Genomic DNA, 26,877 nt, shown 5'->3' on the forward strand with positions numbered 1-26,877 from the left:
GAAAATAATAATAATAATAAAATAAAGAACTCTCATTGTTTTTTTTTTTTGGGTTAAATAATGTTATAAAGAGAACTTAATTTAACAAAGGATATATTAGGTATTTACCTGAGTTTATAGAACTAAATTTTTAATTTTTCAAATTTAGTAGTAAATTTAGTAAAAAGGCAAAGAATGAAAATGAAAATTATGTTGGTGGTGTGTCAATTTATAAAAAAATTCAATTTCATAGCACGTAAAGTACAATACAATTGCTATAATGTAAACAAATATAGAATACAAAGAGTTAAGGAGTGTCAACTTTTTAAATTTTATTATCACTCATTCAAATCACTCTATATATTATTACCAGAAGTTTAGAATATAGAATAATGACCGACATAATTATATGTTAACCTCGTACAGACCTATAGACGCAACTCAAAACGAAGTTTTGATTCGGATCGAAATTTGGTATTTGACCCACCCACAACGGCCGTAATTGCTGTACCGATGATACCAATACTCACTAAAAAGCATGTAAATGCGCTCTCTAAGAACTTATTAGAGTTTGTGCCAATACGTCCCTCGATCTATTTGTGTTGTCGTAGACACCATTGATCGACATTAGAGACGACTAATGAAAATGGACCTCATCCTCTCATACAACACTAATAACGAACAGCTGCTCGCTGCACTTAATTTCAGATTCAGCATTAGAAAAGACGTAAAAGCAAAAACTTAATACCTAACTTAAATATATCTATCCATGATCAAATTAATCTCAATGAATATTACCGTAGACCGACGAAGAGACAGTTTTTGTAATTATAAATTGTGTAATTAAGTATGCGCAGCCAATCTGTGATGACCATAAAATTAATTAACCTTCATCTCGACGACTATTTGCCAATTTACTATTAGCATTAGTTTGTTTATCAGGCGAGGCTCGTTTTGATACCCGAAAAGCGCTTTTTAATCCATTAATCAACCTGCGGCCGATATTCTTCTTCATTTTGTCATGATTTCGTGAAGCCTCAGTCCCTAACAGCAACAATCGGCCTCTGCCACCAACATCCCGTACATTCAACGAAGAAACTGATCCTCTTTCACCTCCGACAATCTTTTTATTGGGAACGTCCCCATAGTGAAAACTCGCAGACTTACCAGCTGACGTTGAGGAGGATAATATGCTTCTTCCCTTCTCATGCAGAAGCCTATTATTCAAGTCAGATAGGTCACTCCTTTCTTTCTCAGTCTCCTTCAACCGCTTCTTCATTCCATCCAGTTCATTTTCCAAGCTCTGTATCCGCAAACTCGTGGCGCCCATTGCTGCCTTCAGTTGAACTGCTTCGCGAAGAGCTTCGTCACGTTGGAGGATTGCACCGAGCGTGACGGGGTCTTCGCTTGCGTTGTGATGATGATGATGATTATTATTATTATTAGTTTTTCCTGTAGAGAAGATGGAGCTGCGGGTGTGGAGCTGCTCCGCCAGCATTGCTCGTATCATGAATCGTAACGGCATTCGGGGGTTCTGCACTATGTGTAAGAGGAATCCAGACGAGAGCTTGTTACAGTCAATGGAATCGCATATCTCTACTTTCTGTTCCTCAGTCATTTCCCCACTACTGTTTTTCTGAAAAATAAATAAATTGTTGTAAGTAATACGTAACAGAAGATGAATGTGACACTATCATGTATAATATTATACCTGAAGATATAGATCGACAATTTCGTAAAGCACATCGTGGCTCGTAAACCGTTGGTTCATGGACTCGGCGACGAGCTTAAAATCTTCGGCGCCCAACCTTACAACTTCTTCGAATAGCTCAACGACCCCATAACCCTCATCCGTCAAACTTAAAGCCTCAATGCATCTGCTCACAAGAAACGCTGTCGTTTCTGCTTCGGGAAGCAGAGCGAGACTCGAGCGGAAAACTATCAACGCGTACTCTTTGTTAACGGTGACAATCCGACGGAAGAATGTTTCCGTCAGCTGCTTTAAATTCTCGTCGCCGTCACAGTTAGCTTCTGTCATTTGGAGTAACTCCGCTGCCGTTCTAAGTGCCGCCACGTTGAACGGCGTTATGGCAATGCGTGTCCCGTAACAGAATTCTGCTACTAAAGAGAAGGTTTCGGCCGTTATGTTCAACGGTGGAGCGAGAGTTAACTCCTTGTGGTCCGTTAGTTGCCGTTTTAAATACGTGCTCCTTGATGTCAGAGGATCCTATGAGGAAGTAAACACAGATGAAAATATTAATCAGAGCCCATAATCTAACATTAATTGCTTAAGAGTACGGTCTGTGTTTTTAAATGACACGCACATATGGCCCCATTTAATGTTTCACATTCTGAGCTTTGGTCTCCCCTGAGTGCTTGACATTTTTTTATTTTTGGGTGAAACGATAATTCATAATTTTTTGGAGAAATAACATAATGATACCATGGTTATTTAAAAGGATCAGGATCCTTTCTTGATCCGAGCATTTCTAATCTTTTATCGATCTTGCGTCACATGTATTGATGAATTCAATTAAAATTTTTGGCTAAAATGATAATTTTTTGTACTTTGGCACAATTGAACGATATGCACGATAGTTTCTTTTGTTGTATTTGAAAAGAGGAAGGAAATTAAAATTGATAGGTATATGAATGAAAGCTGTTTGAAATATGTAATGAAAGCTGCAGAAGTCATTTTAAAATAACCTTGCTTTCGATTGTGTATCGATCACTAGAATGTGATTTTTCTCTATTATGGTAATAAACAACACTAAAATACTACCTAATAAAAGCATTGCCTGCCAATTGATGAAGAAAACAAATGTTGATGAGCGTAAATAAATCATTCACTAAAATTTCTTAAATTTGGTTTTAGGAAAGAAAGTAAAAAAAAAAAAAAAACTTAATTAGCATATAGTAATTTTTAAAATATTTAAAGTCTCAAACCTTAGTTTAAAATTTATTTCGATTATGTTCTTTTTTAAAATTAAGGTGCTGTAATTTTTAAACTACTAAAAAAAAGTTATAATTATAAAATAAAATTTAATAATATGTCGTAAATATAAATTTAAATAATAATTTTAATAAAATTAGTAAAGATATAATTAATTTTTCATCATACAAGTAAAAAATTATATTAACATATTTTTTAAAATATGTTTACAAAATACTTTAGTATTGTATATTAAAATATATAACTGTCCAACCTCAATTTTAAACGGACCTTATATTGAATGAAGATATAATAAAAAGCATTGACAGTTATAGACACTGAGGGAAAAAAAGGAGGAAAAAACATTTCTGGTAATGTATCCTATTTTGAACGAATTTGGAAGTAATAGGAGTATGAAATCCAAAAAGAAAATCCCTCTTATTATCTAGATGATCAACTCAACAAGTGAAAATTAAAACTCGAAAAATCAACAGTGTACAGAATGAATATTGGTGAATCAACTTACCCGGTGCAGAAGGAAACATGTTCCCTGGACTCGTATCAACACGTCCGTCTTGCACCCATTTGCCAGTGTCCTAATTGAAACAAAGTTCGATAAATTATTAAGACAAAATTTGGGGAACTCCCTCATTCTGTAAAGAAAATGCATATAGATTCGAATGTTCCAAGAACCTTTCATTTCAGAAGATAATTTTTTTTTTTTTTTTGTTAGCACGCAAGTGACAAGAAACAAATAAAACATTCAAAAATTTTTTAAAAATAAAAATGCATTTAATGAGTAGAAAATAATACTAGTAAGAAATTAAATTTACCAATTTTTGGAATGGAAATTTGGAGGAGAAGAGGAGGGACTTGGGGCGAGCGAAGGAGAAGAGCATTCATATTCTTCTTCATAGATAGTGTCAACAACCCCTAAATTTCCCCAACTCTTCATTGTTTTTTCTTTTCTTTGAAGAGATTTCACGCTTCTTCAAGGCCTTTCGGCTTCCAATGCTGCTGTTGTTATTGCCATTAGGGTTCTTTCTGCAGAAGGCGAGATAAATTTTCCCTGCTGTATTTATGGTGCATGTGATGACTCATAAATGCTGCCCTTTAATGGCCTAGCTAATTGAATCGAATTATTTTTGGGTGCTGACGGAAATTCTCTTCCCTTCGTTATATGGGAAGTGTGATCTGCATATCAAAGGATAATTTTGTGAACTTCTCTGTAATGTATTGCTAAAATACCATATACTTGTCTTCACCACGCAGGTGCAAGACTGTGTAGCGAAATTTCGTGACTTATAAAATAAGATTTGACAAATTTGCCAACGGATTTAATTATATAATTAAAGAAAAATGAACTGAAGAAATTTCTCCCAACTCTCAACAGAAGTTTTGGTTTAGATGAATTTTAGTAGCATTCGTACCGATGTAACCGATAGAAAGGATTTTGTTTTGGGTACTTATAATTAGGTTATTTATTAGGCTGTTGCGGTAGAATTTTGTGAGTTACAACTGAATGACTGATGGTATATATAACGTAACCATGATTTGTTAATGATGATGTGAAAAAGTTCAATATATGTCAAGTCCATGCCTGTCATTCAATTTCCCGCAATCAGTTGATGTTTACCATTACCATTGTTTACGAGAGGTCACACGTTGCGTTTCAAAATTTATCAGCACGATCCGGTGACTGAACAAGGGGATGGTATACAAGTGAATTTATCATTTTTCCATTCAAATGTTTTATCAAAGTTTAAAAACATTAAAAATACAATTAAGGAAAAAAAAAAAGAGAAGGAAAATTTTATGAATAGCCAGAGGCAGAGAAAATGTACTCTTTTCGTCTAATTAAGTGTAACATAAGAAGTTATAAATGTGTCTTTAACCTAGTAGGAGAATCATTGCACTTACAATATTGAGAGTAAGGTCTCGAGCCTCTATAAAAACGTTATGAGAGTTAGTTTCAGTCTCCTCTTAATTATTAAATAATTGAGTGGAGACAGTTTATTTCTTACAAAATATGAGAGAAGTGGACACCCTTCGAATATTAGAGAGAGTTTAAAGAATCTAGACAGTACTTTAGAGGAGTATATGACACAAAGAAAATTTCAGTTGTATAATATGTTTGTAAATATTAATAATATATGATGTAATATTAGTAACAGCATTAAAAAAAAAAAAAAAAAAAGAAGCTAAGATAAGAGGATGAATGAATGAATCATTTGAAGCGGGGTTGAAAAAAAAAGAGGCGCTGTAAAGGAGTGGCCACACGTGTCGGAAATTAATTGGCCAACACGGCAACACTGCCGCTTGTGCATGTGACATGGTGACGTTGGCACCACAAAGAACTTCCCATTTGAGTTCACAAATTGTATTATTAACTGTTAATATATTTGTAGTTCGTTGTAATGTTTGTGGAGAAAAATGCCTATCGGTAATCGTTATCTTACTTTTTGAACTCGTAGTTTCTGAAATTTGGTAGTTTGCTTGTGATGCATCATTTGTATCATTGTTGATGATCTATTTTGTTTCTAAGTATTCATCTGTTTTGTAATTAATCAAATTTCTCTATTATTTCTTCTTGGTATGAAACTGAAGTCGTCTTGTTTTGGCTAGATCTTGAAGTTTCCTTCCCCTTCTATTGTTGGCGCCTTCTTCCTTGTGAAATCACATCTTTGTTCTTTTGTGTATCCCAAAAAATAAACTATAAAACCCAATTTCTCTTCTTATTATTCATCACCATCGTCACCTCTCAGTTTTAAAAGCTAGCAGGGCCTTTATATGGAATAAGGCAGGGTTCGTTAAATAGGGGGTTGAAAGGACTTTTGAGAGCGTAAATATCGCCACTCCAAGCCCATCGCTCTTATGGGAAAAGCAATGTGGGCCTTATTTAGTAGCAGTATGGCTTGATTTGATTGCCCAAAAGAATGGGAAAACATGGCATGTTCCAAGCCTATAACTCATAGTTATCTTAACCCAAACTAAGCCCGCCCATTTATGTAAACAAAACCCTAATTTCTTCTCCCTCCAAGAACGGCACCGTTTCGATAGACTGCAGCTATATATAACCACACAAACCCTTAATTTGCTAGCCTCTCCCAGTTCTTCCTCTAGCTGCCGCTGTTGTAAAACCCTAGGCCCAGTCCTCCACATCCACCATGAAGTACAACCCCAGGGTGTCATCCTCTCGCCGTAAGAACCGGAAGGCGCACTTCACCGCCCCTTCCAGCGTGCGCCGCATCTTGATGAGCGCGCCGCTGTCCACTGACCTCCGTCAGAAGTACAACGTAAGGTCGATGCCTGTGCGCAAGGACGACGAGGTCCAGGTTGTCCGTGGGACCTACAAGGGGCGCGAGGGCAAAGTCGTTCAAGTGTATCGCCGGAAGTGGGTCATTCACATCGAGCGCATCACTCGCGAGAAGGTTAATGGATCCACTGTGAATGTGGGAATCAACCCATCAAAGGTCGTGATCACCAAGCTCCGTCTGGACAAGGACAGGAAGTCTTTGCTCGATCGCAAGGCCAAGGGACGTGCCGCCGCTGACAAGGAGAAGGGTACCAAGTTCACCCCAGAGGATATTATGCAGAGTGTTGACTAATTTTTATAAGAGGTTGTTTTTAAAGTTTTTGTTTAATCATAGATTTTATGGATTTAGGATGTTTTGTTTTGGCAATGTCACTAAGATATTTCTATTGTTATTGTGTTATGCCATGAGGATCCGATTATGGGCTTATGTTGGAGATTTAAGATACTTCTTTGGATTTTCTCCTCGTCGTTTCAATTTTAATTCTATATTTTAAAATTTCTTGGTAATATTTTTTTTTAATGTTGTGGGCTTCTGGCTTTATGTTATATGTTCATACTTGTATCGGTGTTGTGTTTTTGGGTCAGGTCACAAATTACATTGCAATGCAGCATTGATGCATAATAGTTTTTCCTAGACCGGTTACAAGTTTGATTAGAAGGTTTATTGTTTTGAATACCAGTCAATCATGTTATGTGTTGGGAGTTTTAACTTTTTGTTGCTTGTGGTTTTGGTATGGCTGTAACAGAGCATAGTAATGCTTGGTTGCTTAGTTTATTATTGTTATTGGTTACTACTTGCATGAATATGGATAATGATAGAGATGCGTGAACCATTTCACATGCCGAAGTTACATGAAGAATATTTTGATTATACGATGCATATGTTCATCTGATTGTGATTCTTTGTATGATAATATATTATCTTTATAAAAATCTACCTTGGTTGCATATTGGTGTATTCTAGGCTAGTCGGATTGAATTTGATTTCTAGGAGAGTGGACTGTAAGTCTGCTGTGGTTTTCATACATGAATTATAAACCCTCCTTCTAATTTTAGTCAGCTTTTTTTATGCTTTTTAACTGAATGTTCCTCTATTTTCTAAAAGTTCACAAAGTTGAGTAGATACTATTCTGTCTTCGGAACAACAGAATTGTTTTCAACTATAAATTTTCATGCCATTCAACCAAGCATTTTCTGAATGTGTTGTGAATGTTGAGATTATGGCTTGCCTAGATTTTAACATCCGTGAAATTCTTAACAATAACAATGTTTGCCAGTCGATTGTGGTCCTCAGATTGATACATTTAAAAGTTGGCGTCTATATAACAAGTTCAACTGGTTTTGTATAGAGAAGCCAAGACGTTTGCTTTAAAGGTCCATATTATTCTGAGCTGATATGGTTATCAATTTGACTTAAAAATAATTTCTCTTGCACCCGAAGTAAGTTTTGTACAATATGCAAATTCAAATTTGGTTACACAAAATATGGTTGGGAATTTGGAAGATCATTTTATATGGTCAGAATTCTGATCTAATTCATGGTTTCCAGTTCCTTTAGTTTTAAGATTTTGTGATTCCACGCTTGCCATATCTGCACCTGTAATGCGATGCCAGCTAAAGTTTTTGTTGATGTTATGATTTCAGTTTGCTAAAGATTTTGCTAATATTATGATTTAAGTTTTGGAAAAAATCAATTAATATGATTTTTATTTACTGTATTTCAATCAAATGAACATAGATATATGGGAAAACGCTTTTAGAATTTATTAGGAGTATGGAAGCGAAGGGTGATGTGATTCACTCGACCTATTGTGGATTCTGCCAACCCTTAAACCTTTTTATGCAGTTGAATGGACTATCTGAAGAACTTTAACATGTTCAATGAACCATTCGCTCTCTCACGATTTATTTGAAGTTGATGTATTAATTATAAAAGTTATATCTTTCGATGCCAATCATATGAATTAAGTTTCTTTATTTTGTTCCTATATATGATATTTTAGGGCTCTTAAAAAAAATTAAATAGATTTAAATTTCGTTGAAGGCTGAATAGGTTTAAATGCAGGTATGTGAATGATATTAATTTTTGTAAATTAAAAATATTTGAAAGGTTGTGTTTTGATATTTTTATACTCTTATAATTATATATATTTAGAGTAACTTGTAAATCAAAATTTAATAAAAGATTTTTGACATGCCAAACTCTATTTTAAATTAAAATTTATTTGGTAAAATTAAATAAATTAAACTCTTAGTTATACTTCTTAAGCTCTTTCTCTCTCAGGCTCAATCAGAGTAACTATTTAATATTTCAATTTAATAGTTTCAATAAGAAATTGAAAATTTGTGAGGAATTCTTTTGGTTTTCACATTAACTAATTATTATCTCTAAATATCGTATTTAGTTCGTAAAAAAAAAATCAGTGTTAAATATAAAAAAATGGAATGATAATTATAAATACAAAAATTAGATTGTGATTATTTCTCCTTAAATCGTAACTTGACTCTTAGTTTTGCAGTCACCCAAATTCGAATAATAATACAAAATAAAGGTTGGTGCTTATGACGTTTCTCACAAAAATGACTACTTAAAAATAATAGTATTTTTTAAAAACTAAAATTAGCATTAGTTGAAGTAATAGTATCTCACAAGTGATAAATTAAAAAAAAAAAAAAAAAAAGTGATTTTGAAACGACCCTTCGTGGCAGTTAGACATTGTGAGCTGTGACCAAAGGTTGGTTTAGCCCAGTCTCCGGGAGTTTGCGACTACGACCCACACCACAAACTAACAATAAACTTTGCTTCGAATCAGATCCAACGGTCTAAAAGTTGCCTGTTACCTAAAAAGGTCACAGGTAATCACCAGACTTGACTTCTCCGCATTCGTGGTAGAAAAAAAATTTGAAAACAAAAAGAAAATAAACCCTGGCAGCATTTCCCTTACTATTGAACCACTCCTCTGGCTCTCCCAAACTTCGCACAGATCCTTCACTTTCGTCTCTCTCACTAGTCAACCATGAGTAAGGGACCGGGGCTCTTCGCCGACATCGGTAAAAAAGCCAAAGGTTATTGTCGCCCGCATCTGTCTTGCTTTTTATGAATTTATATTTATTCATTCTTAACACAGAAAATTTTTAAAAAAATAATAATAATCGGAAGTTTAGTTATGAGTGTTTGTGTTTGTAATTAGATCTTTTGACGAAGGACTACAACGCCGATCAGAAAATCAGTATCTCCACTTACAGCGGTGCCGGAGTGGTATGTTGTATGTAAATTCGTTTACTGATCTAGCTTTGTAACTTTCTCTGTTTGTGGGTTAGGATTGAATATTTAATCATGGTTTTATTTATTATCAACCGTTTTTTGATTAAGTACTGCTGCATGTCTAGAACTTTCGATTTTAATGAGAGAATGTGTTCTCGGATTTCGTCTGTAAATTTATTCCTTCGCTTTGTTTCTTTTTGTATTGGCTGCCGGTGTTTGAACTTTTAAGTTCATTGGCAATTTATGATTGAAGATTAATTTTCTTTACTGGATTATTAATAAAGCTGCTACAAGTTTAAGGTTTCTGTTATTTGGCGTTCTTTAATTATGTGATGACAAAACAGATCCTAGTCTTGTGCTACAAGTTTAAGGTTTCTGTTATTTGGCGTTGTAGGAAGAAATATATGGCTTTTGTTAAGTGAATGTTTCGGGGAAACTTTAGATTGTAATCCGTTTGGAAGCAAGAGTGGAAAACTCACTGTTGCATGTTACAAATGATGGATGAATCCATCTTGAAGCTTGTATTTTTTACTACGGTTATTTAACAGTAGACTTGTGAAACGTGCAGTTTGGTCTGGAAGGTGTGACCGAAGGGATTTGGACCTAAGAGGCTAAGACCAATCCTTTTTACGGACTTGGTGGTGTGGAGCTTAAGGTTCCATTTCTCTTGGTCTTAGGTTGCCCAGGATTGGTATCTAAAAACTATCTATATAAATACTTAATTTATTGCTGTCTTTTGTTTTGTTTACATTAGATGAAAGCATAATTTTTAGCTCAGGCCGTTGCTGTGGCAGTTTTCTGCTAGAACATTGTCGTTCTACAAGTTTCGAGTGTCTTCTATACAAAGTCTCCAAGAATCAGAACATGAAGTCTGATTAATTATGACCATATTTGATATTGTTCCTCGTTAGAACCCTAGAGGAATGGATTATCATCAGGCCTTCTGAAATTTTGATGGTCCCGTTATTATTATTTTTCTCTGTTGACTAATTATTGAGTAATTTTGTAATTTTTTACTCTTCTTTTCAGGCTCTCACATCAACTGCTGTGAAAAAGGGAGGACTCTCTGCTGGTGATGTTGCTGCACAGTACAAGTATAAGAATGTTTTATTCGATGTCAAAGTGGACACAGAGTCTAATGTGGGCTTCTTCATTCTTCTCTCCCTTTTTGTTTTAAAAAAAAAAATTACCTCAAAAATTCCTTCTTGAGCCAGCATGTACTTTCTCTGTTTTCTTGCAGATTTTGACAACCTTCACTCTTACTGAGATCCTTCCATCAACAAAGGCTATTGCTTCCTTGAAAGTGCCTGATTATAACTCTGGCAAGGTATGAAGTTTTGGCATCTCTTATGCTGACATTTTGTAGAAGACAATCTTACCCTTTTGAACTTTTATCTGCCTTTCATTCTGTAGTTGGAGGTTCAGTACTTCCATGATCATGCCACCTTTACTTCAGCCATTGCTTTGAATCAATCCCCTTGCATTGATGTTACAGCCACCATTGGTACCCCGAGCATTGCTTTTGGTGCTGAGGCTGGGTATGATACCACATCTGGTAATTTTACAAAGTACACAGCCGGCATTAGTGTGACCAAACCAGATTCATGTGCTTCAATAATTCTGTAAGCTTTTAGATTCATTTTCAGTCTATTCTATTAGAAATTTTGGTGACATAGAGGTTTTTTTTCACATGTTCTTTCTCTTTTTGTGTTCCTAAGGGGTGACAAGGGAGACACAATTAGAGCATCATACGTACATCATCTGGACAACTTGAAGAAGAGTGCTGCTGTGGGAGAGATCACCAGAAGGTTTTCAACAAATGAGAATACTTTTACAGTTGGAGGATCATATGCTGTTGATCACCTCACAGTAGTGAAGGCAAAGCTCAACAACCATGGAAAGCTTGGTGCGCTGCTGCAGCATGAGGTTATTCCAAAATCATTGCTTACGATTTCTAGTGAGGTTGACACTAAGGCGTTGGAGAAAACTCCTAGGTTTGGTTTGGCCATTGCCCTCAAGCCCTGATGATCCTCTTCCAGGCAAATGATGCATTGTTGGAATTTTAGAGGTTTTCCAATTTAATGGTGATACTTGAGAAGTGTCGTCAATAAGGAGTTCCAAGATAAATTTGTTTCTAGGTTCTTGGTAACTGTGGATTAATTGTTTTGATGCTTAGGTGATACCATGGTCATCTATTTCTCTATTTTGAACATTTTTCTTGGAAATTTGCAGCGGCATTTTGGCATTTGTGCAGTCTATTCTCCTGGGTAGTGGAGGTTATTGTTTTGATTGATGGGAAATTTGTTGATCGTCCTCATGTTTGTTTATCACCACTGCACTTCACGCTAGAGGTTATTCTTATGCTCTTTGCAAGATAGATTTAATTGATGGAGATTTTTGTTGATTATCCTCGTGCTGTTGGCTGTCACAGCATATTGCATATTGATGACGGCAGTGAATTAGGCTTGAAGATTTAGTTGTAATTTTATCTGAATAGTCTTCTTCGGAAGATGCCATGAAAGCTGGACCTGGAATTGCTCTTCCCTATGCTGTTGTGTAACAGGTCTTAGATAGTCTTAGATAGAGGGAATAAAACAAAAGGCTAGCGTTTGTGTTATTGGACCAAATTGCTTCACGAAGCTTCGTCTTGTATTAATTAAAGAAAGCTATTCACAATGATAGCGCGTCACTGAACCCGATGGGTCCGATCAATTAAAAGCCCACTAAATATGTGAACTAACCAACCCCACGATGCAAATGTTAATCAGTACAGAAGTGGAAAAAACTAAAATTCATGTCTCACTGGTAGAAACAAGTCGATAAACAATGTTAGATTTAGATAATAACTTGACGATTAGATATAAACCACATCATGGGAAAATTTTGTTTGCTGGTTAATTTACAGATTTGAGTTTCAATATATATATATATATAGCTTTGTCATATGAGCGAGACTATTAGGTTTCTATATGTAGTTTAATTCGGTCATAATTGTAGGCAAACAAAGTTTAATCAACGATTGATGGCTCGGGCAGAGACGGCCTGAAAAAGCAAAGGCAAAAGCAAAAAGTCAATGACGTTTCCTAGGCTCAATTCCTTAGCTAGGAGGGGAGGCGACCACTTTGTCTTTACTCTTTTTCTTTCCGCGTGTGCCCGGGTAGTGGGTGCGACGCGTAACGACTGATGCTAAATGCTTCTGAAACGTAACTACTTACTAACGCCAAATTAGTATTAACGGTATAACACCGTTAGTAGTTAACTCTTTAATTCGTAATCAAATTTAATAAATTCTTTCTCAAAGCTCCATAAATATAATATGTAGCTTACGTTAATTCAAAATCAACTTTTGTGTATGACATTCAGCTGTTATTTAATTAAATAATTAAGGAGTCATGAAAAATTATTTTTAGGTGAACGATGCAGCTTAACAGCTATCCCATAAATATAATTAGTCGATCCATCTAATAAAACGATTTTAAAAATTTTTTAAATCATTTTGACTCCTAGTAACCCGTTCCCTCCCATAAGAACAGGAGACACAGTTAACTACCCTTAGGCGTTATTCGAGCAAATTAAATGCATCAAAATTCGGATCGGATACTACTCCTCGCTCTTTCCCCTCTCAAATCTCCTCCACAATTTGTACTAGTCCATTTTGTTAATATCACGCCTGAACTTAATTGTTACACGAATCAAACTCACATAAATCGAAACATCTTCATCATTTTTTTTTTCCATTCACTTAAAAAAAAAAAAAGGAAAAAGAAAAAAAAAAAAAAAGTACCAAGAAGAAAATATCAATGAAACTTCCATGTACTGCGGCTGCATTTACCGCGACCAACTCTTTACTCGTTTCAACTTTTTTCCTGGTAATTTCGGATTGTCTTTAATTTGCATGTATAAAATAAATCTAGTGGTTCCTTTTAATTAGTACGTACGTAGCTTGAAGAAATAAGAAACAGTTAGAAGTGGGGAATCATGGAGAGCTATTTGCAAGAGAACTTTGGGGTGAAACCAAAACACTCTTCAACTGAAGCGTTGGAGAAATGGAGAAATTTATGCGGAGTTGTCAAGAATCCGAAACGCAGGTTTCGGTTCACTGCCAACCTCTCCAAACGTTACGAGGCTGCCGCTATGCGCAAAACCAATCAGGTTCCTTCATACTTCACGATCGAAGTATTAATTGTCAATTTCTTATCATGCATGCGACTTCCCAATATTTTCATTCATATTTATGAACTTATTAAAAGATCATTTGCTAATCATGATCGTTCATCATATTGGTCGTGCCATCTCATCTGGTGAGGCGTGAGGGCTATAATAATATTTCTTTTAGTAAAACTAAATTGTCATTCTGATATAGCCAAATCATGCACGATACCAATAAATAAATAAATATATATATATATTCTCCTTCATCTTTGCCACTTTTTTAAAACTAGATTCTCTACCCTGCTAGCAAAAGATTTGTTTATGTATGCAGTATATATATATATATATATATCCGGAAATGAATTATTTATTTATTCGTTTATGACTGGTGCTTAATTACAAATTCATCTCGCTTGATTATTTATAATTCCCCTGAACTTGAAATAATTAAGCAGCAAACCCTGCTTGAGATAAATGCCGAATGCATGAACAATCGTCAGTGGTAGAATGGGCATTCTGAGGGCTGACATGATCTCGATCTTTGCAAGTGACTCAACATATCATATCACACTTCTTGTAGAATCTAGATTCTTCTATTTAGCATATAGTAAATATTATAGGAGCAATTCCCTGATGATGATGTAACTCATTTTTCAGAGCAGAGCAGAGCAGTGTAGGGATCATTGCTTTGAAAACTAACTTGTAATGTGTTACGAAATTCAACTTGCGGGGCTAAATTCTTTTTTCTGTTTTTACCATATGCAGGAGAAATTGCGCATTGCAGTTCTGGTTTCAAAAGCTGCCATCCAATTTCTTTTAGGTGAGTTGGCTTCTTCAAATTAACGAACTTTTACATGTATAAAAAATCTTCCTCAACCTCACCCCTCTTCATGGACTAATTGCAGGTGTGACACCAAGCGACTACAATGTACCTGAGGAAGTCAAAGCCGCTGGTTTTCAAGTGTGCGCCGAAGAGTTGGGATCAATTACCGAAGGCCATGATGTGAAGAAACTGAAATTTCATGGTGGTGTCACTGGCATTGCTGAAAAACTATCCACATCAATCTCTGATGGGCTCACTTCCAATACTGATTTGTTCAATCGCAGACAAGAGATATATGGACTCAATCAATTTGCTGAAAGCACTCCACGGAGTTTCTGGGTATTTGTTTGGGAAGCACTTCAGGATATGACTCTGATGATACTTGGGGCTTGTGCTTTTGTGTCCTTGATAGTTGGCATTGTAATGGAAGGATGGCCTCACGGTGCCCACGATGGTCTTGGAATTGTTGCTAGTATCTTGTTGGTTGTGTTCGTTACAGCTACAAGCGATTATCGCCAGTCTTTACAGTTCAAGGATCTAGACAAGGAGAAAAAGAAGATCTATGTTCAGGTCACGCGGAATGGATTCAGACAGAAATTGTCAATTTATGATTTACTCCCTGGTGATATTGTTCATCTTGGTATCGGAGACCAGGTCCCGGCTGATGGACTTTTTGTTTCAGGATTTTCTGTGTTGATTGATGAATCAAGTTTAACGGGAGAGAGTGAGCCAGTTATGGTGAATGAAGAAAATCCTTTTATGCTTTCCGGAACCAAACTCCAAGATGGCTCGTGCAAGATGATGGTTACGACTGTTGGAATGAGAACCCAATGGGGTAAACTGATGGCTACTCTAAGTGAAGGAGGAGATGATGAAACTCCCTTGCAAGTGAAATTGAATGGAGTGGCAACCATTATTGGAAAGGGAGGCCTTTTCTTTGCCGTCGTGACTTTTGCTGTTTTGGTGCAAGGATTGCTCAGTCATAAACTGGGAGAAGGGAGCATCTGGAGTTGGTCGGGAGATGATGCTTTGAAACTGTTGGAATACTTCGCTGTTGCTGTGACAATTGTTGTTGTTGCAGTTCCAGAGGGGCTTCCATTAGCTGTGACATTGAGCCTTGCCTTCGCGATGAAGAAGATGATGAATGACAAAGCACTTGTCAGGCATCTGGCAGCTTGTGAAACAATGGGATCAGCTTCCAGTATTTGTAGTGACAAAACTGGCACACTAACAACTAATCACATGACTGTTGTGAAATCATGCATATGCATGAATGTCAAGGAAGTAAGTAAAACTGATTCTGCTTCTAGCTTGTGCTCTGAGATCCCTGATTCTGCCGTGCAACTCCTGCTACAGTCAATCTTTACCAACACTGGGGGTGAAGTTGTTGTCAACAAAGATGGAAAACGTGAGATACTGGGAACACCAACTGAGACTGCTTTATTGGAGTTTGGCCTGTCTCTTGGTGGAGATTTCCAGGCAGAGAGACAAACATCTAAAATTGTTAAAGTTGAGCCCTTCAACTCTTCAAAGAAACGGATGGGAGTGGTGCTGGAGCTCCCTGGAGGAGGCTTACGTGCCCATAGTAAAGGAGCTTCAGAAATAGTCTTATCTGGATGTGACAAGGTAGTTAATTCAACTGGTGAAGTAGTTCCTCTAGATGAAGAATCCCTTAACCATCTCAAACTTACCATTGATCAGTTTGCTAATGAGGCTCTTCGAACTCTATGTCTTGCCTTTATGGAACTGGAGACTGGATTCTTGCCTGAAAACCCGATTCCAGTTTCTGGGTATACTTTAATTGCAATTGTGGGTATTAAGGATCCTGTTCGTCCTGGAGTCAAGGAGTCTGTTGCAGTCTGTCGTTCAGCTGGTATCACTGTAAGAATGGTTACTGGAGATAACATAAACACTGCAAAGGCTATAGCAAGGGAATGTGGGATTCTTACTGATGATGGTATAGCCATTGAAGGTCCAGTTTTCAGAGAGAAGACTACAGAGGAATTGATGGAATTAATTCCCAAAATTCAGGTACTTTTTACATTCTACTTACTAGAAAACCTTCATTCTTCATTTTGGTGCTCGATGATTAGGTAACCTTTTTTATTATTTATTTATTTATTTTTGAAAAGATGATTAGGTCGCTTTATCTAACCAACGAGGGACTTAATGATTTTACCTGCTTTTCCAGGTGATGGCTCGATCTTCGCCTCTAGACAAGCATACATTGGTAAAGCACTTGCGAACTACATTTGATGAAGTGGTCGCCGTAACTGGTGATGGTACAAATGATGCTCCAGCACTTCATGAAGCAGATATTGGACTGGCAATGGGCATTGCTGGAACTGAGGTTAGTACACTACAAATGATTTCATAGTGAGACATAAGTCGTTAATAAACTTATCATTGGCATTTTCGTAAAGTCTGTCAGTTTTCGAATCAACTCTGAAGCTTTTCTTTGATGATAAAAAATGGCTTCCGGTTGGTGCCAATATTCAAGTAATGTAATTCCCATATTTCAGGTGGCTAAGGAGAGTGCTGATGTTATCATTTTGGATGATAATTTCTCTACAATTGCAACAGTAGCCAAATGGGGACGTTCAGTTTACATAAACATTCAAAAATTTGTGCAGTTCCAGCTGACCGTCAACATAGTTGCGCTGATTGTCAATTTCTCTTCAGCTTGCTTGACTGGTAAGAAAGCACACTGCTTGTCTACCTTTTTACCCTTGAATTTGAATATTCAGCTCTTTGGTATTAAGCAGTACTCCTGATTCCTACTTATCCATTTGCATTGAACAATGTTCCAGGTAGTGCTCCCCTCACAGCTGTGCAGCTATTGTGGGTCAACATGATCATGGATACACTGGGAGCTCTTGCACTTGCAACAGAGCCACCAACTGATGAATTAATGAAGCGTCCACCAGTCGGAAAGAGAGGGAATTTCATCAGTAATGTCATGTGGAGGAATATCTTAGGGCAGTCACTTTATCAATTTATGGTGATATCATTGCTTCAGGCAAAAGGAAAAGCAATATTTTGGCTTGATGGCCCCGACTCTACTCTAGAACTGAACACACTTATATTCAACTCATTTGTCTTTTGTCAGGTAAACTTCTTGCAAAGATTTCTTGAGCATTCTTTGCATACTATCGATTTTCTAAGTCTGTTCATCAAATTCTGCAGATTTTCAATGAGATAAGCTCGCGGGAGATGGAGGAAATAAATGTTTTCAAAGGCATATTGGATAACTATGTTTTTGCATCTGTTCTTGGCGTCACCGTCTTCTTCCAGATCATAATTGTTGAGTTTCTGGGCACTTTTGCCAATACAACGCCTCTTACTTTGACACAGTGGTTTGCCAGCATAGTCATTGGATTCATAGGCATGCCAATTGCTGCAGGCTTAAAGACGATCCAAGTGTAAACCAGAAGAATTGGAGTTGCTACTTTTCAGATCATAGTAAGATGCTCACTCTCCAATCTCCATCACAAATTCTTTCTTCTTGTAATTGCAGATTCTTTATGGTTTATTAGTGCAGGAGTTTCTCCTGGCTTCATGTCTATAGGACAGTCAACTACATGAATATCTGGACCCTCATTAGTCCCAAGTATTTGTGGGATTTTTTTTTTTCGGTTTTATTTTATTTTATTTTTTTAGGAAAAAAGAGAAATTATTCCATGCAATACGGGATGAATTGTAACCGAGTATCTACTGATAAGCAGAAGATGCTGCTGAACAATATACCGTAATTTTTAAGTTTGATTCTTTAAAGAAGCAAAGAACACGACTCCGAAGAATTGAAAGGAAAATGGCAAACATGTGCTTCTCTCTCTTCCGCTTGGCCCACCATAAATATTAAAAAAATGTTAAATATTTTCAAAAAGTTAAAACTAATGCAAAAAAAGAGAAGGAATCGATGCATGTTGCAAACAGTACAAATGTTATCCCTTATCTGTGTAAATTTTATCCTCTCATCTGACCGCCACCACAAAACCGGCCATTTTCAGATCAAAGAAAATGATCTCTTATCCCAAAAAAAAAAAAAAAAAAAAGAGCAAAAGCCACAATCTTGCAGTTTTTTTTGCGATCACCACGCCAACCGGTGGAGCCAACAAAGCCACCTCCGCCATACCATCACTATCATAGCCAAAGGTCCCATTTGACTCTCTCTCTCTCTCTCTCTCTCTCTCATTTGTACATACTTTCTCCCTCTCATTTTCCTTCCATGGAGGAACTGTTTGTATTCATTAATTTGGAAGTTTGATTTTGTTTAATACTCTTATTTTTGGTTTTTTAATTATTATTTAATTGAATTTGATAAAAATCCTTGTAAATTTAAAATACAATAGTATGGAAGAGCTGAGCTGAAGGGCAGATTTGGAAAGTCTACTTACTGTTGTATTTATTTGGATGGGAATAGCGGTAGGAGACTAGGAGTCATATACAGACTTATCAAAACCTTAGATATAAAATTTAAAACTTAAATAGATTTATATATACAACAAGGTTGTGTTTTTATTCTTATTTTGGCCTGTTAGGGTCTTAATTGCCAATATTTATCCCACTAGTAGGATTAAGTTGTACTTCCCCGATCTCAAACTTATTGATTATGGGTGAGGTTGTGTTATCAACTGAAAAGAAAGACAAAAAAAGGTTAAGGAGTTCCACCGATACATAGTGGGTTTATATTTACTAATGTAGGCTAATTGGATCATACTGAAAAAATAGAGGGATTCAACCCATTTGTTGAAATATTGGCTGACTGTGGTAGTTCTATAGTGTTTGAGGACTGTTTAGTCATGTTTCATGTAATTATATATGTGTAAAGAATTTAGAAATTATGAATTAACCTTTTTTTTAAGTTTGTGATATGAATATGATTGTCATGTGCTGTTATGTTACTCATGCTTCCTAAATTTTTATGTATGTTTGTTTGCACTTTCTTAGCATTGTTTGGTTTACATTTTTGGATATAAGCACTTTAATGAGTAATATTTTGATCAAATCTGCTAAAAGTAGGGATTTCTTTCTCACATTCCTAATGCAGTATTAGCAAACTCCTATCAAGTCTTCTCGTAGAAGAGGCCACAAATAAAAAAGCTTTAATTTGCTACGTGCTATTGATCAAAAGTCTCTGCGAGGAATCAAGTTGTAGCCGTGTGAGGTAAGACAGGAAATTTCTTAACCACGACCAAAGTTAGGCATCAGCGTGCCGGAATAGGATGCTTGGAATTTGAATTTGAGGGCAAAATTCTCCACACAATAAACAAAATTTGTCTACATACGAGGACGAAGTTGCCTCTTTAATTAAACACCCGTGCGAGATGAGACAAGAATCTTGTTAGCCTTGACCAAGAAATTAAGATACATCACACATATGCAACACATTGGCCTCAAAACTCAAAAGCCTATGAATAATGATGATCTCTCTTACGACAAGCCATGTGGTGTTTGAAATCAGTGTTCTTATCATATCCTTTTACTCTTACACATGCCAAGAAGAGCACAAACGCCTTAAAACTACTGTAGATACCTAAAACCCTAACCTAACCGCCAACCTTTGCATTTAGGCTAAATTTAGCTTGCAGCCCTTCGATTTCTCTCGATTTAATTACATCGTATCACCAACCATCATGAATATCGCCCAGCTAGGCGTTAAAGCATTTCTCAACACGAGAAACAGATATATTATTTGATGAGCCTTTGCCAATTGCCATATGCCCACCGTCTGTTTGGCATACAAATGAGATTTGACTTTTTGTGGAAACTTATTCATGGCAAACGTAATATTATCATTTAATGTTCTATCACTCTTTGCTTTTATTGTAGAGCTTTAATGTTTTTTAGAAATCACGGAGTTTTCGACTAATAACTTTATCAAACAACAGGTGGTTTCATTCTTTTAATTTTTTTTTCTCCACCTAACAAGAGGAAATAGCGTTTTAGGCAACAAGAAAATATATATAAGGTTTTAGGAATCAACCTATGATAGTAGGAGTGATGTTAATAGGTTCATTTTAGTTTTCTCAAGAACCAAACCAAACCAATCTTGATCGGTTCGAGAATTTATGAACCAAATGTGAACCAAACTTAGGAAGAGAATTGAACCGAAATAATAATTCGGTTTGGTTCTTAAGTTTGGTTTGGTTCAAAAAGTTTAATATTTTTTTAATTTTATATTAACCAAATTTTTAGACTTTTCACCAAAATTTGATCTTTTTTTTCAGTCCAATTCAATTGTAATCATTAATTATTTATGTTTACAAAAAATTGATAAAAAATGATTTTATAACGAAAAGAAGTATTGTATGTATTAGCCACTGAAAAACTGATCGATTCAGTTCTTATTACATAGTTCGAACCAAACCGACATTTTTCCAATTTGGTTCAGACAAAACCGAATAGCAACCCTATAGCAAAGCATGCGGTGGCAAGTATTAGCCTTAATCTTACTGATTTGCGGCAGTAAAACTGCATTTGTTTATCGATAAGAATGAAAGGCAATTGGAATTTTTTCAGGCCTCGTATTTTTGGCAGCCGCTGCATGGAAGGATCGTGAAAAGAAAAGTCCCTTTACAGCTGGACAAAGAAATGATATTTCTGTGATCCAAATTCGTTTATGGCAATAGCATCATCTTCTTTGCATTCGTTTGAAATTTTGATTTGCATATATGCAGACTCCTTTGGCTCTACACATGCCTTTCTCCTGCAAATTGAAAAGAGCCTTCTGAAACCGTGTAGGGACACAGAGTGTTTGGCCATGGATCTTTTGGCATTAATGCGTTACTTACAGATTTGAGCCAAATTCTAATAGAAGGAAGATTTTCAAATTTTTTGCCTTCTACTATTTGTATTTATGCTTTATATACATATGACTGTGCAAGAAGAGCATATTTTGTAGATCAAAGCATCACAGACTACACCGACTAGCTAAGGCAGAGAGAGAGAGAAGCTGAACTCCGAACACACAAACTAATCTAGACACACTCACACAAGTACGTGATGATCAAAGCAGTTCCTGAGTTGGGAACTAGCTCATGATCACGATCAGATGAGGCTAAAGTTGCCTGAGAGACGCTCGAGACGAGACCACAACAAGTTCCCTAGCGAAAATTTTGGTCTATCATCCAAGCTGCCGCCGCCGCTGCTGCTTCTACTAAGACTTACTGAAGAAGTTTGAGAAGTTCGATTAGAGGATTTATTAACCACCAAGACGGATCCCCCAATCTCTTGTTTCAGAAGTTCCACAGTACGCTGATTCACATCATGCCCCGAAGCATCCATAACATAGAATGAACCGGTTGCTTTCTCTCCGTTTGTTCCGATCTCAGCCATGGATACTGAGAGTCCATTTTCGCGGAAGGCTCGTGTAACGTCTGAGAGCAGTCCCATTCGATTTTGAGTACAAATCTCTAGCCTCAAACCCTGCTGCACAAAAGTACTTAAATCGCGAGTCATGCACGGAGGGAATGCTTGTAAATTAAGCATGAGCAGCAGAGTTTTATTATTACGTGAACTATATGTATAGACACACATACATGTGAAACTCTCCGCTCAATTGCAGCAATCAGGCACTGGGTTAGCTTTTGCCTTTGGCTTTCTGTGTCCAAAGTGCAGCCATCCGTCTGCCTTATAAAATACTCCTGCCATTTCAGCATTCAAACAAAACATCAACAATAGCTAGCTCAACATGAAAAAGGCTAATATGACTGACTGAACAAATTTTATCTTTCTCTGTGAAGATGAATATTCCCGGTACGTACCTGATCGGCGAAACAGCCCTTTGAGCTAATTGCAGCATGGAACACTACATACTGCAAATCAGTCAATGCACATAGAGTATCAAACAACAGCTTTGGCCTATCTACACATTTAATGTTCACTACCGAGTATCCTTTCTCTTTGCAACTGTCTATCAACACATGGGTCCGAGTACACCCATTCCAATGGCCAGCACCACCATCGCAGCCCCGACACAGCTCGTAGTCCCGGTCGGCGTACATCAACTGGTGGAGACGCCGCTCCGTGTGGGTCCGACCGGGCATGGGAGTGGTTAGCCTCACACTCCTTGTCTCCCCTTCCCCATGATGGGCCCCAACCACAATCTCTAGTTGGTCTTCTACGTGGGCCAGCATCTCTGGGGCTGTGATGGGCCTGCCTTCCAACCCATCTTCTATGTAAAATATGCACGCGGCCCTTGTCTTGTGGGTCCATGCCACGGCAGCAGGCACGTGGCATCCTAACTCGTAAAGCACGGCTGATATTTCGGACATTAGACCCGGTCGATCCACCCCAGTCACCTCTAAGGCCGTGTTTTCGGTTGATACGTGCCGTGGTCTAACATCTCTTTTGAGACATTTTTGTACTTCATTTGATGCCCCTCCTCCTCTTCTGCTAGCGCACAGCGCCTGCAAGTAATCATTGTTTATATGCATATATATAAATAAGCGTCTCTTTTTGAAAAATATACATATATATTTTTAAGAAATTAAATACTAAAAATAATAATAAACACAGAGAGAGTTTTTTTTTTTTTTTCGAGAGGGGGAACCTGTTGAATGTAAAGAATGAGGGTTTCATCAGTGAGTTTGTTTCCGAGCTGGTCTGTCACGTGGAAGACTGAATGCCATCATGCAATCAAAACAAACCCACATGAGTTAGCCACAGAACCATCGTGGGTACGTGATTCATCTATAGCTCATAAATTAGTTCATAAAGTAATTTAAATTCTGTTTTCTGTAAAATATAAAAATAAAATATCCGGATATAAATAAATGCACGCACATACTAGGTGAGTAAGGTGATGTAAAGAGGGAAGTTGATCGAGTGCTTACCATCCATGAACCATCCACCATCAGAGGAAATGTATGATTTTGATATCACGAGTTCAAGATCTGTCAAGACTTGGACCATCTCTAGCAGAATCCCGTGCTTGTTTGCGCTATCAACCTATTATTATCATGTATATATATTTTTTTTTAAAAAAAAAGTCATTATAGATCGTGATACAGGTTGTTTCAGATCATGAAAATTACTGATTCATCGTATGCGCTATGTGTATAATAAATAAGGAATGGAGCCCGTGAAAACTTTCAAATTAGATGTCAACATCCCAGTTTCAAAAGCCGAGTTAGATAGCAACTGGGCAAAGTTATATGAAAACTGCGTCAGTCATAATCACAATATAATGAAAACTGCGTCTGTCGTCTTTACATCTAATATAATACAATATAATGATATCACTCTTTCATGGTTGGTTTGTATTCAACTAGATTACGCATTTGGTTAGGTTGGCAGGCAATAGTTGTTTTGATGTAAACGAAATCAAAGTATTTTACACGAATAGCTACCTTCTCCTAAACATTACCACCATGCAAACAACACAACTGCTGCCTGGCAGCTGCTGCCCTCCCTTCCCTGACATTCAAAAGCTAAGAAAATAATCTCTGCTAACTGTCATAAGCTTTTGGTTTCTTTCATCTTGCTCTTTTTATTTGATACATTAATTTTAAAAGAAAAAAAATGATTTCTATTAATGGCGCTGCAGGCCACAAATCACTCACTTTTTTCCGCCTCGTAACTTCCACTCATAATAGCGGAGTATGGGAAAGTAGTGAGGGACTGATTCATTTATTATTATATTAACTTAATCAGAATCATTAATTAATTAAACGATTGGTTAATGACTATCTAGGGTTACAACCAGCAACCGTAATCTTGATGAAATGCGTGCCTGGTATCTTTCTAAAGTTAATTCACACATGAGACATTACATCTATGGTGGAATCTCCAACAACTAGGGACCCACTATTAAACTCAAAATATTAGAAGTAAATAAATAAAATTATCGGGAAGTTTAAAATGTTCAATACTCAGCTACCAACAACAGGCACATTTAAATGAATTGATTTGTAGCACCATATATAAGAATAATGTATTAATCATTTATTGTTCTAACCTTAACAAGCGTGCAGTCTTGGTATGCGTCATTATCAATACAAACCCTGCAAATTAAAAAAAATGATTTGCGTCTAATCAAATATCATGCATCAAAGGTTAAATAGTATGTCATTGAAAATCTGGAAAAGGAAAATGAAAATAGAAAAAAAGAGGATAAGAGAAAAAGAAGATTATTATGATACCTGGGAGGGTGAATTCTTTCGATGAGAGATTCAAATTCGGGGTCGATGTAAGGCTGATAAGGGATTATTTCCATTTTCTTGATTAGAAGAGCTTCAAGTTTGGTTCATAGGGAAGGGCGTGGAGCTTTTGTAAACACCACAGAAGGCTGCATATATGCACGAACTTAATTGATAACTTATTAATTGCATATTGAGTATAATATTCAAAACACAAGACAGATATTAATGTTGGACTTGCATGAGGCAGAGAAGATAAGCGAGCGGCGTCTGCTTGTTTCGTAATTTAAGTAATTAATATGATATGATCTTCCAAAGGCAACTGTGTAGAAATTTCTCAAGTTCTATATAGCTTACTATTTCTTCAATATCAAGAATACAAGAAATTATATATCAAGAAGTTTTTGAGTCCAACTTGAATTCTGATGTTTTTGGATTAGAAAACTAGTTTAACAAGGCAGGAAATTTCCTTCAAAATGTTTTTTTTTATTTTCTATGCATTGTTATGATAGAGAAAATAAGCGAGGAAACAGCTGCAGAATTCCGTACAAATTAATTTGATTATTTGGTACGCCGATTCATATTCATGTTTCTTCAGAAAGAAGAAGAGTGGTTTTTAATAAACAAAAGGAATCAAGTGAAATAATATATATATATCAACAAAATCCCATTCGAATTGATTATACGAATTTAGACATAGGATGAATAATTGATAAGGCAAATTAAAGCACCTTTGATCGTTTAAGTTCTTGAAAACTCCATTATTGATAGCCGACGTTGAACAATAAATATTCTAAAACGAAAAGTAAATATCAGAAGTATGATTTAAATACACATAAAACAAATACCTTTGAATTAATCGAGTTTAATTTGCACGAATGGTATTCACTAAGCTGAAGAAGAAATTCAGGAAAGCTTCTTTTGTCGGCTGATATTATCAGAATCGGATGTGGGAAACGCGTAAGACCAAACTGTGCTGAATACGGAAAGGTTCCGAGTATAGAACGTTTTGATGGTAGCGGAAATACTCACAGCCGAAACAAATGGAGAGTCATTATAACAGAAAATGCTCTACCCAAACGGGGAAATGAAAACAACTCCACCTCTTTTGTTTTTGCCCTTTTTTTTATTAATTTTTTTCCTTTTGTTTTCCAAAATATATGAGAAGAGTTAAATACAAAGACAACCAGAAAACATAAAACACACTCTCTCTCTCTTATACTTCTTAACTTTTAGTAAAAATTAGGAGAATACGAGGACGCGTTGGCGCAGGTTTGAAGAGTTAGACTTTCGATGCCAGCTTGCCACGTATGCAACATGCGTCCTCCAAGTGGCTGGTTATCAGAATTTGCATGCTATCGAACTGCGGCGGCTCGCGGTCTCCAACTTCGGGTTCACATCACAACCACAAGGAGAAGGTGTCCTATTTTTAAGAGGGGATTTAGGAAGCGTGATTGATTTATGTACGTATTTATCATTCTTGTTGCACTGTTTACCTAGTCAAAGCTTTTCCGCAAGATGTGAGTCGGGGCTTTGTGGACCCCACGCTTGAAGCTGAAGTGGCAATGTCATGGTGGGGTATGTGTCCTGATCTTACCTGCGATGTTGGACATCGAGTTCGGATTTCGTAATTATTCAGCTTTGACTTCTATCTGAAGCTAGTATTTGTAATTTTATGTATGTTCCTGATTCCCTCTAAAATAACTTTGATCTTTCTGGTTGGGTTTGGATAATTCTAGCTTACTTTTGTAAATCAAACTTTTTCATCTCTTCTATAGTGGGTACTATAGGGATTATGTTTATTAGAACAATAACCTTGAAACGTACAGTTACTAGTATTAAATTACTTTAATCAATTACTGAAGAGATAATGTGTACAATAAATCGATCGAAATATGTGGATTATGGAAAGAGATAGAGGCGGTATTGTCAATGTCTAAAGATTTTATTAATCTCTTGTATTATATAATATTGAACAAATAAGTTGGCAAAAAAAGTCCAACTTGGCCCAAGTTTGGCCGGCCTCGGCCTATGTCCTGTGAGCTTTAAGTCGGCCCACATCATGAAATTATAGATTTGAAGTCCACCCCAAACGAGCCTAGTTAAGGACATTTGCAAAAAGCCTGAGCCTAAGCCTACTAGCCTAGGCTTATAATTTATAAATTAAAAGAACAAAAGAAAAGGAAAAAAAAAACACAAGTTAATGACTTAAAGTCACAACAAAGAGCTACAAACTCTTATATAAATTGATATGATATTAATTCATTG

At 36.4% G+C, this 26,877-nt stretch overlaps 5 protein-coding genes across 7 annotated transcripts; 3 read left to right on the forward strand and 2 right to left on the reverse strand.

Annotated features, from left to right (window-relative positions):
• Positions 1 to 286: 286 nt before the first annotated feature.
• Positions 287 to 4,120, reverse strand: LOC102621427 (BTB/POZ domain-containing protein At3g49900). Its single transcript, XM_015532814.3, has 4 exons — positions 3,745 to 4,120; positions 3,438 to 3,507; positions 1,691 to 2,206; positions 287 to 1,615 (listed from the first exon to the last, which is right to left on the reverse strand). Exons 1-4 carry the CDS (start codon positions 3,864 to 3,866, stop codon positions 863 to 865), a joined length of 1,461 nt encoding a protein of 486 aa, XP_015388300.2. The 5' UTR covers positions 3,867 to 4,120; the 3' UTR covers positions 287 to 862.
• A 1,862-nt stretch (positions 4,121 to 5,982) lies between these two features.
• LOC102621144 (60S ribosomal protein L26-1) lies at positions 5,983 to 6,734 on the forward strand. Its single transcript, XM_006466370.2, has one exon. It carries the CDS (start codon positions 6,079 to 6,081, stop codon positions 6,517 to 6,519), a length of 441 nt encoding a protein of 146 aa, XP_006466433.1. The 5' UTR covers positions 5,983 to 6,078; the 3' UTR covers positions 6,520 to 6,734.
• Positions 6,735 to 9,124: 2,390 nt separating this feature from the next.
• LOC102620853 (mitochondrial outer membrane protein porin 2) lies at positions 9,125 to 11,785 on the forward strand. The gene is made up of 6 exons (XM_006466369.4): positions 9,125 to 9,293; positions 9,419 to 9,486; positions 10,522 to 10,632; positions 10,733 to 10,819; positions 10,906 to 11,114; positions 11,211 to 11,785. The coding sequence occupies exons 1-6, from the start codon at positions 9,245 to 9,247 to the stop codon at positions 11,515 to 11,517; spliced, it is 831 nt and encodes a 276-aa protein (XP_006466432.1). The 5' UTR covers positions 9,125 to 9,244; the 3' UTR covers positions 11,518 to 11,785.
• A 1,577-nt stretch (positions 11,786 to 13,362) lies between these two features.
• LOC102620594 (calcium-transporting ATPase 2, plasma membrane-type-like) lies at positions 13,363 to 18,279 on the forward strand. Its single transcript, XM_006466368.4, has 7 exons — positions 13,363 to 13,644; positions 14,410 to 14,464; positions 14,550 to 16,498; positions 16,659 to 16,817; positions 16,990 to 17,161; positions 17,278 to 17,576; positions 17,654 to 18,279. Exons 1-7 carry the CDS (start codon positions 13,471 to 13,473, stop codon positions 17,891 to 17,893), a joined length of 3,048 nt encoding a protein of 1,015 aa, XP_006466431.2. The 5' UTR covers positions 13,363 to 13,470; the 3' UTR covers positions 17,894 to 18,279.
• Positions 18,280 to 21,264: 2,985 nt separating this feature from the next.
• Positions 21,265 to 26,044, reverse strand: LOC102620306 (ACT domain-containing protein ACR1). 3 transcript variants are annotated; one of them, XM_052431424.1, is made up of 8 exons: positions 25,458 to 26,044; positions 24,613 to 24,758; positions 24,429 to 24,474; positions 23,305 to 23,419; positions 23,022 to 23,089; positions 22,234 to 22,878; positions 22,009 to 22,113; positions 21,265 to 21,895 (listed from the first exon to the last, which is right to left on the reverse strand). In XM_052431424.1, the coding sequence occupies exons 2-8, from the start codon at positions 24,684 to 24,686 to the stop codon at positions 21,518 to 21,520; spliced, it is 1,431 nt and encodes a 476-aa protein (XP_052287384.1). In that variant the 5' UTR covers positions 24,687 to 24,758; positions 25,458 to 26,044; the 3' UTR covers positions 21,265 to 21,517. The 3 variants fall into 3 exon arrangements, with proteins under 3 accessions (XP_052287384.1, XP_052287382.1, XP_052287383.1); XM_052431422.1 differs by having other exon boundaries at positions 21,265 to 21,898; XM_052431423.1 differs by having other exon boundaries at positions 21,265 to 21,898; positions 24,613 to 24,775.
• Between the last annotated feature and the right edge of the window lie 833 nt (positions 26,045 to 26,877).

The sequence above is a fragment of the Citrus sinensis genome, chromosome 7, assembly GCF_022201045.2.
Source record: "Citrus sinensis cultivar Valencia sweet orange chromosome 7, DVS_A1.0, whole genome shotgun sequence".
Classification (NCBI taxonomy): domain Eukaryota; kingdom Viridiplantae; phylum Streptophyta; class Magnoliopsida; order Sapindales; family Rutaceae; genus Citrus; species Citrus sinensis.

Bases quoted from the DNA above. Each gene is read 5' to 3' on its own strand.
- LOC102621427 (XM_015532814.3), bottom strand. From the start codon at position 3,866: ATGAAGAGTTGGGGAAATTTAGGGGTTGTTGACACTATCTATGAAGAA. The intron at 2,207-3,437 runs GTAAGTTGATTC...ACTTCCTCATAG, and splicing joins CATGTTTCCTTCTGCACCGG to GATCCTCTGACATCAAGGAG. The intron at 1,616-1,690 runs GTATAATATTAT...TTTATTTTTCAG, and splicing joins TTGTCGATCTATATCTTCAG to AAAAACAGTAGTGGGGAAAT.
- LOC102621144 (XM_006466370.2), top strand. From the start codon at position 6,079: ATGAAGTACAACCCCAGGGTGTCATCCTCTCGCCGTAAGAACCGGAAG.
- LOC102620853 (XM_006466369.4), top strand. From the start codon at position 9,245: ATGAGTAAGGGACCGGGGCTCTTCGCCGACATCGGTAAAAAAGCCAAA. The intron at 9,487-10,521 runs GTATGTTGTATG...TCTTCTTTTCAG, and splicing joins CTTACAGCGGTGCCGGAGTG to GCTCTCACATCAACTGCTGT. The intron at 11,115-11,210 runs GTAAGCTTTTAG...TGTGTTCCTAAG, and splicing joins TCATGTGCTTCAATAATTCT to GGGTGACAAGGGAGACACAA.
- LOC102620594 (XM_006466368.4), top strand. From the start codon at position 13,471: ATGGAGAGCTATTTGCAAGAGAACTTTGGGGTGAAACCAAAACACTCT. The intron at 16,499-16,658 runs GTACTTTTTACA...CTGCTTTTCCAG, and splicing joins AATTAATTCCCAAAATTCAG to GTGATGGCTCGATCTTCGCC. The intron at 16,818-16,989 runs GTTAGTACACTA...CCCATATTTCAG, and splicing joins TGGGCATTGCTGGAACTGAG to GTGGCTAAGGAGAGTGCTGA.
- LOC102620306 (XM_052431422.1), bottom strand. From the start codon at position 24,686: ATGGAAATAATCCCTTATCAGCCTTACATCGACCCCGAATTTGAATCT. The intron at 24,475-24,612 runs GTATCATAATAA...TTTAATTTGCAG, and splicing joins GAAAGAATTCACCCTCCCAG to GGTTTGTATTGATAATGACG. The intron at 22,879-23,021 runs GTTCCCCCTCTC...GATTACTTGCAG, and splicing joins TCATTCTTTACATTCAACAG to GCGCTGTGCGCTAGCAGAAG.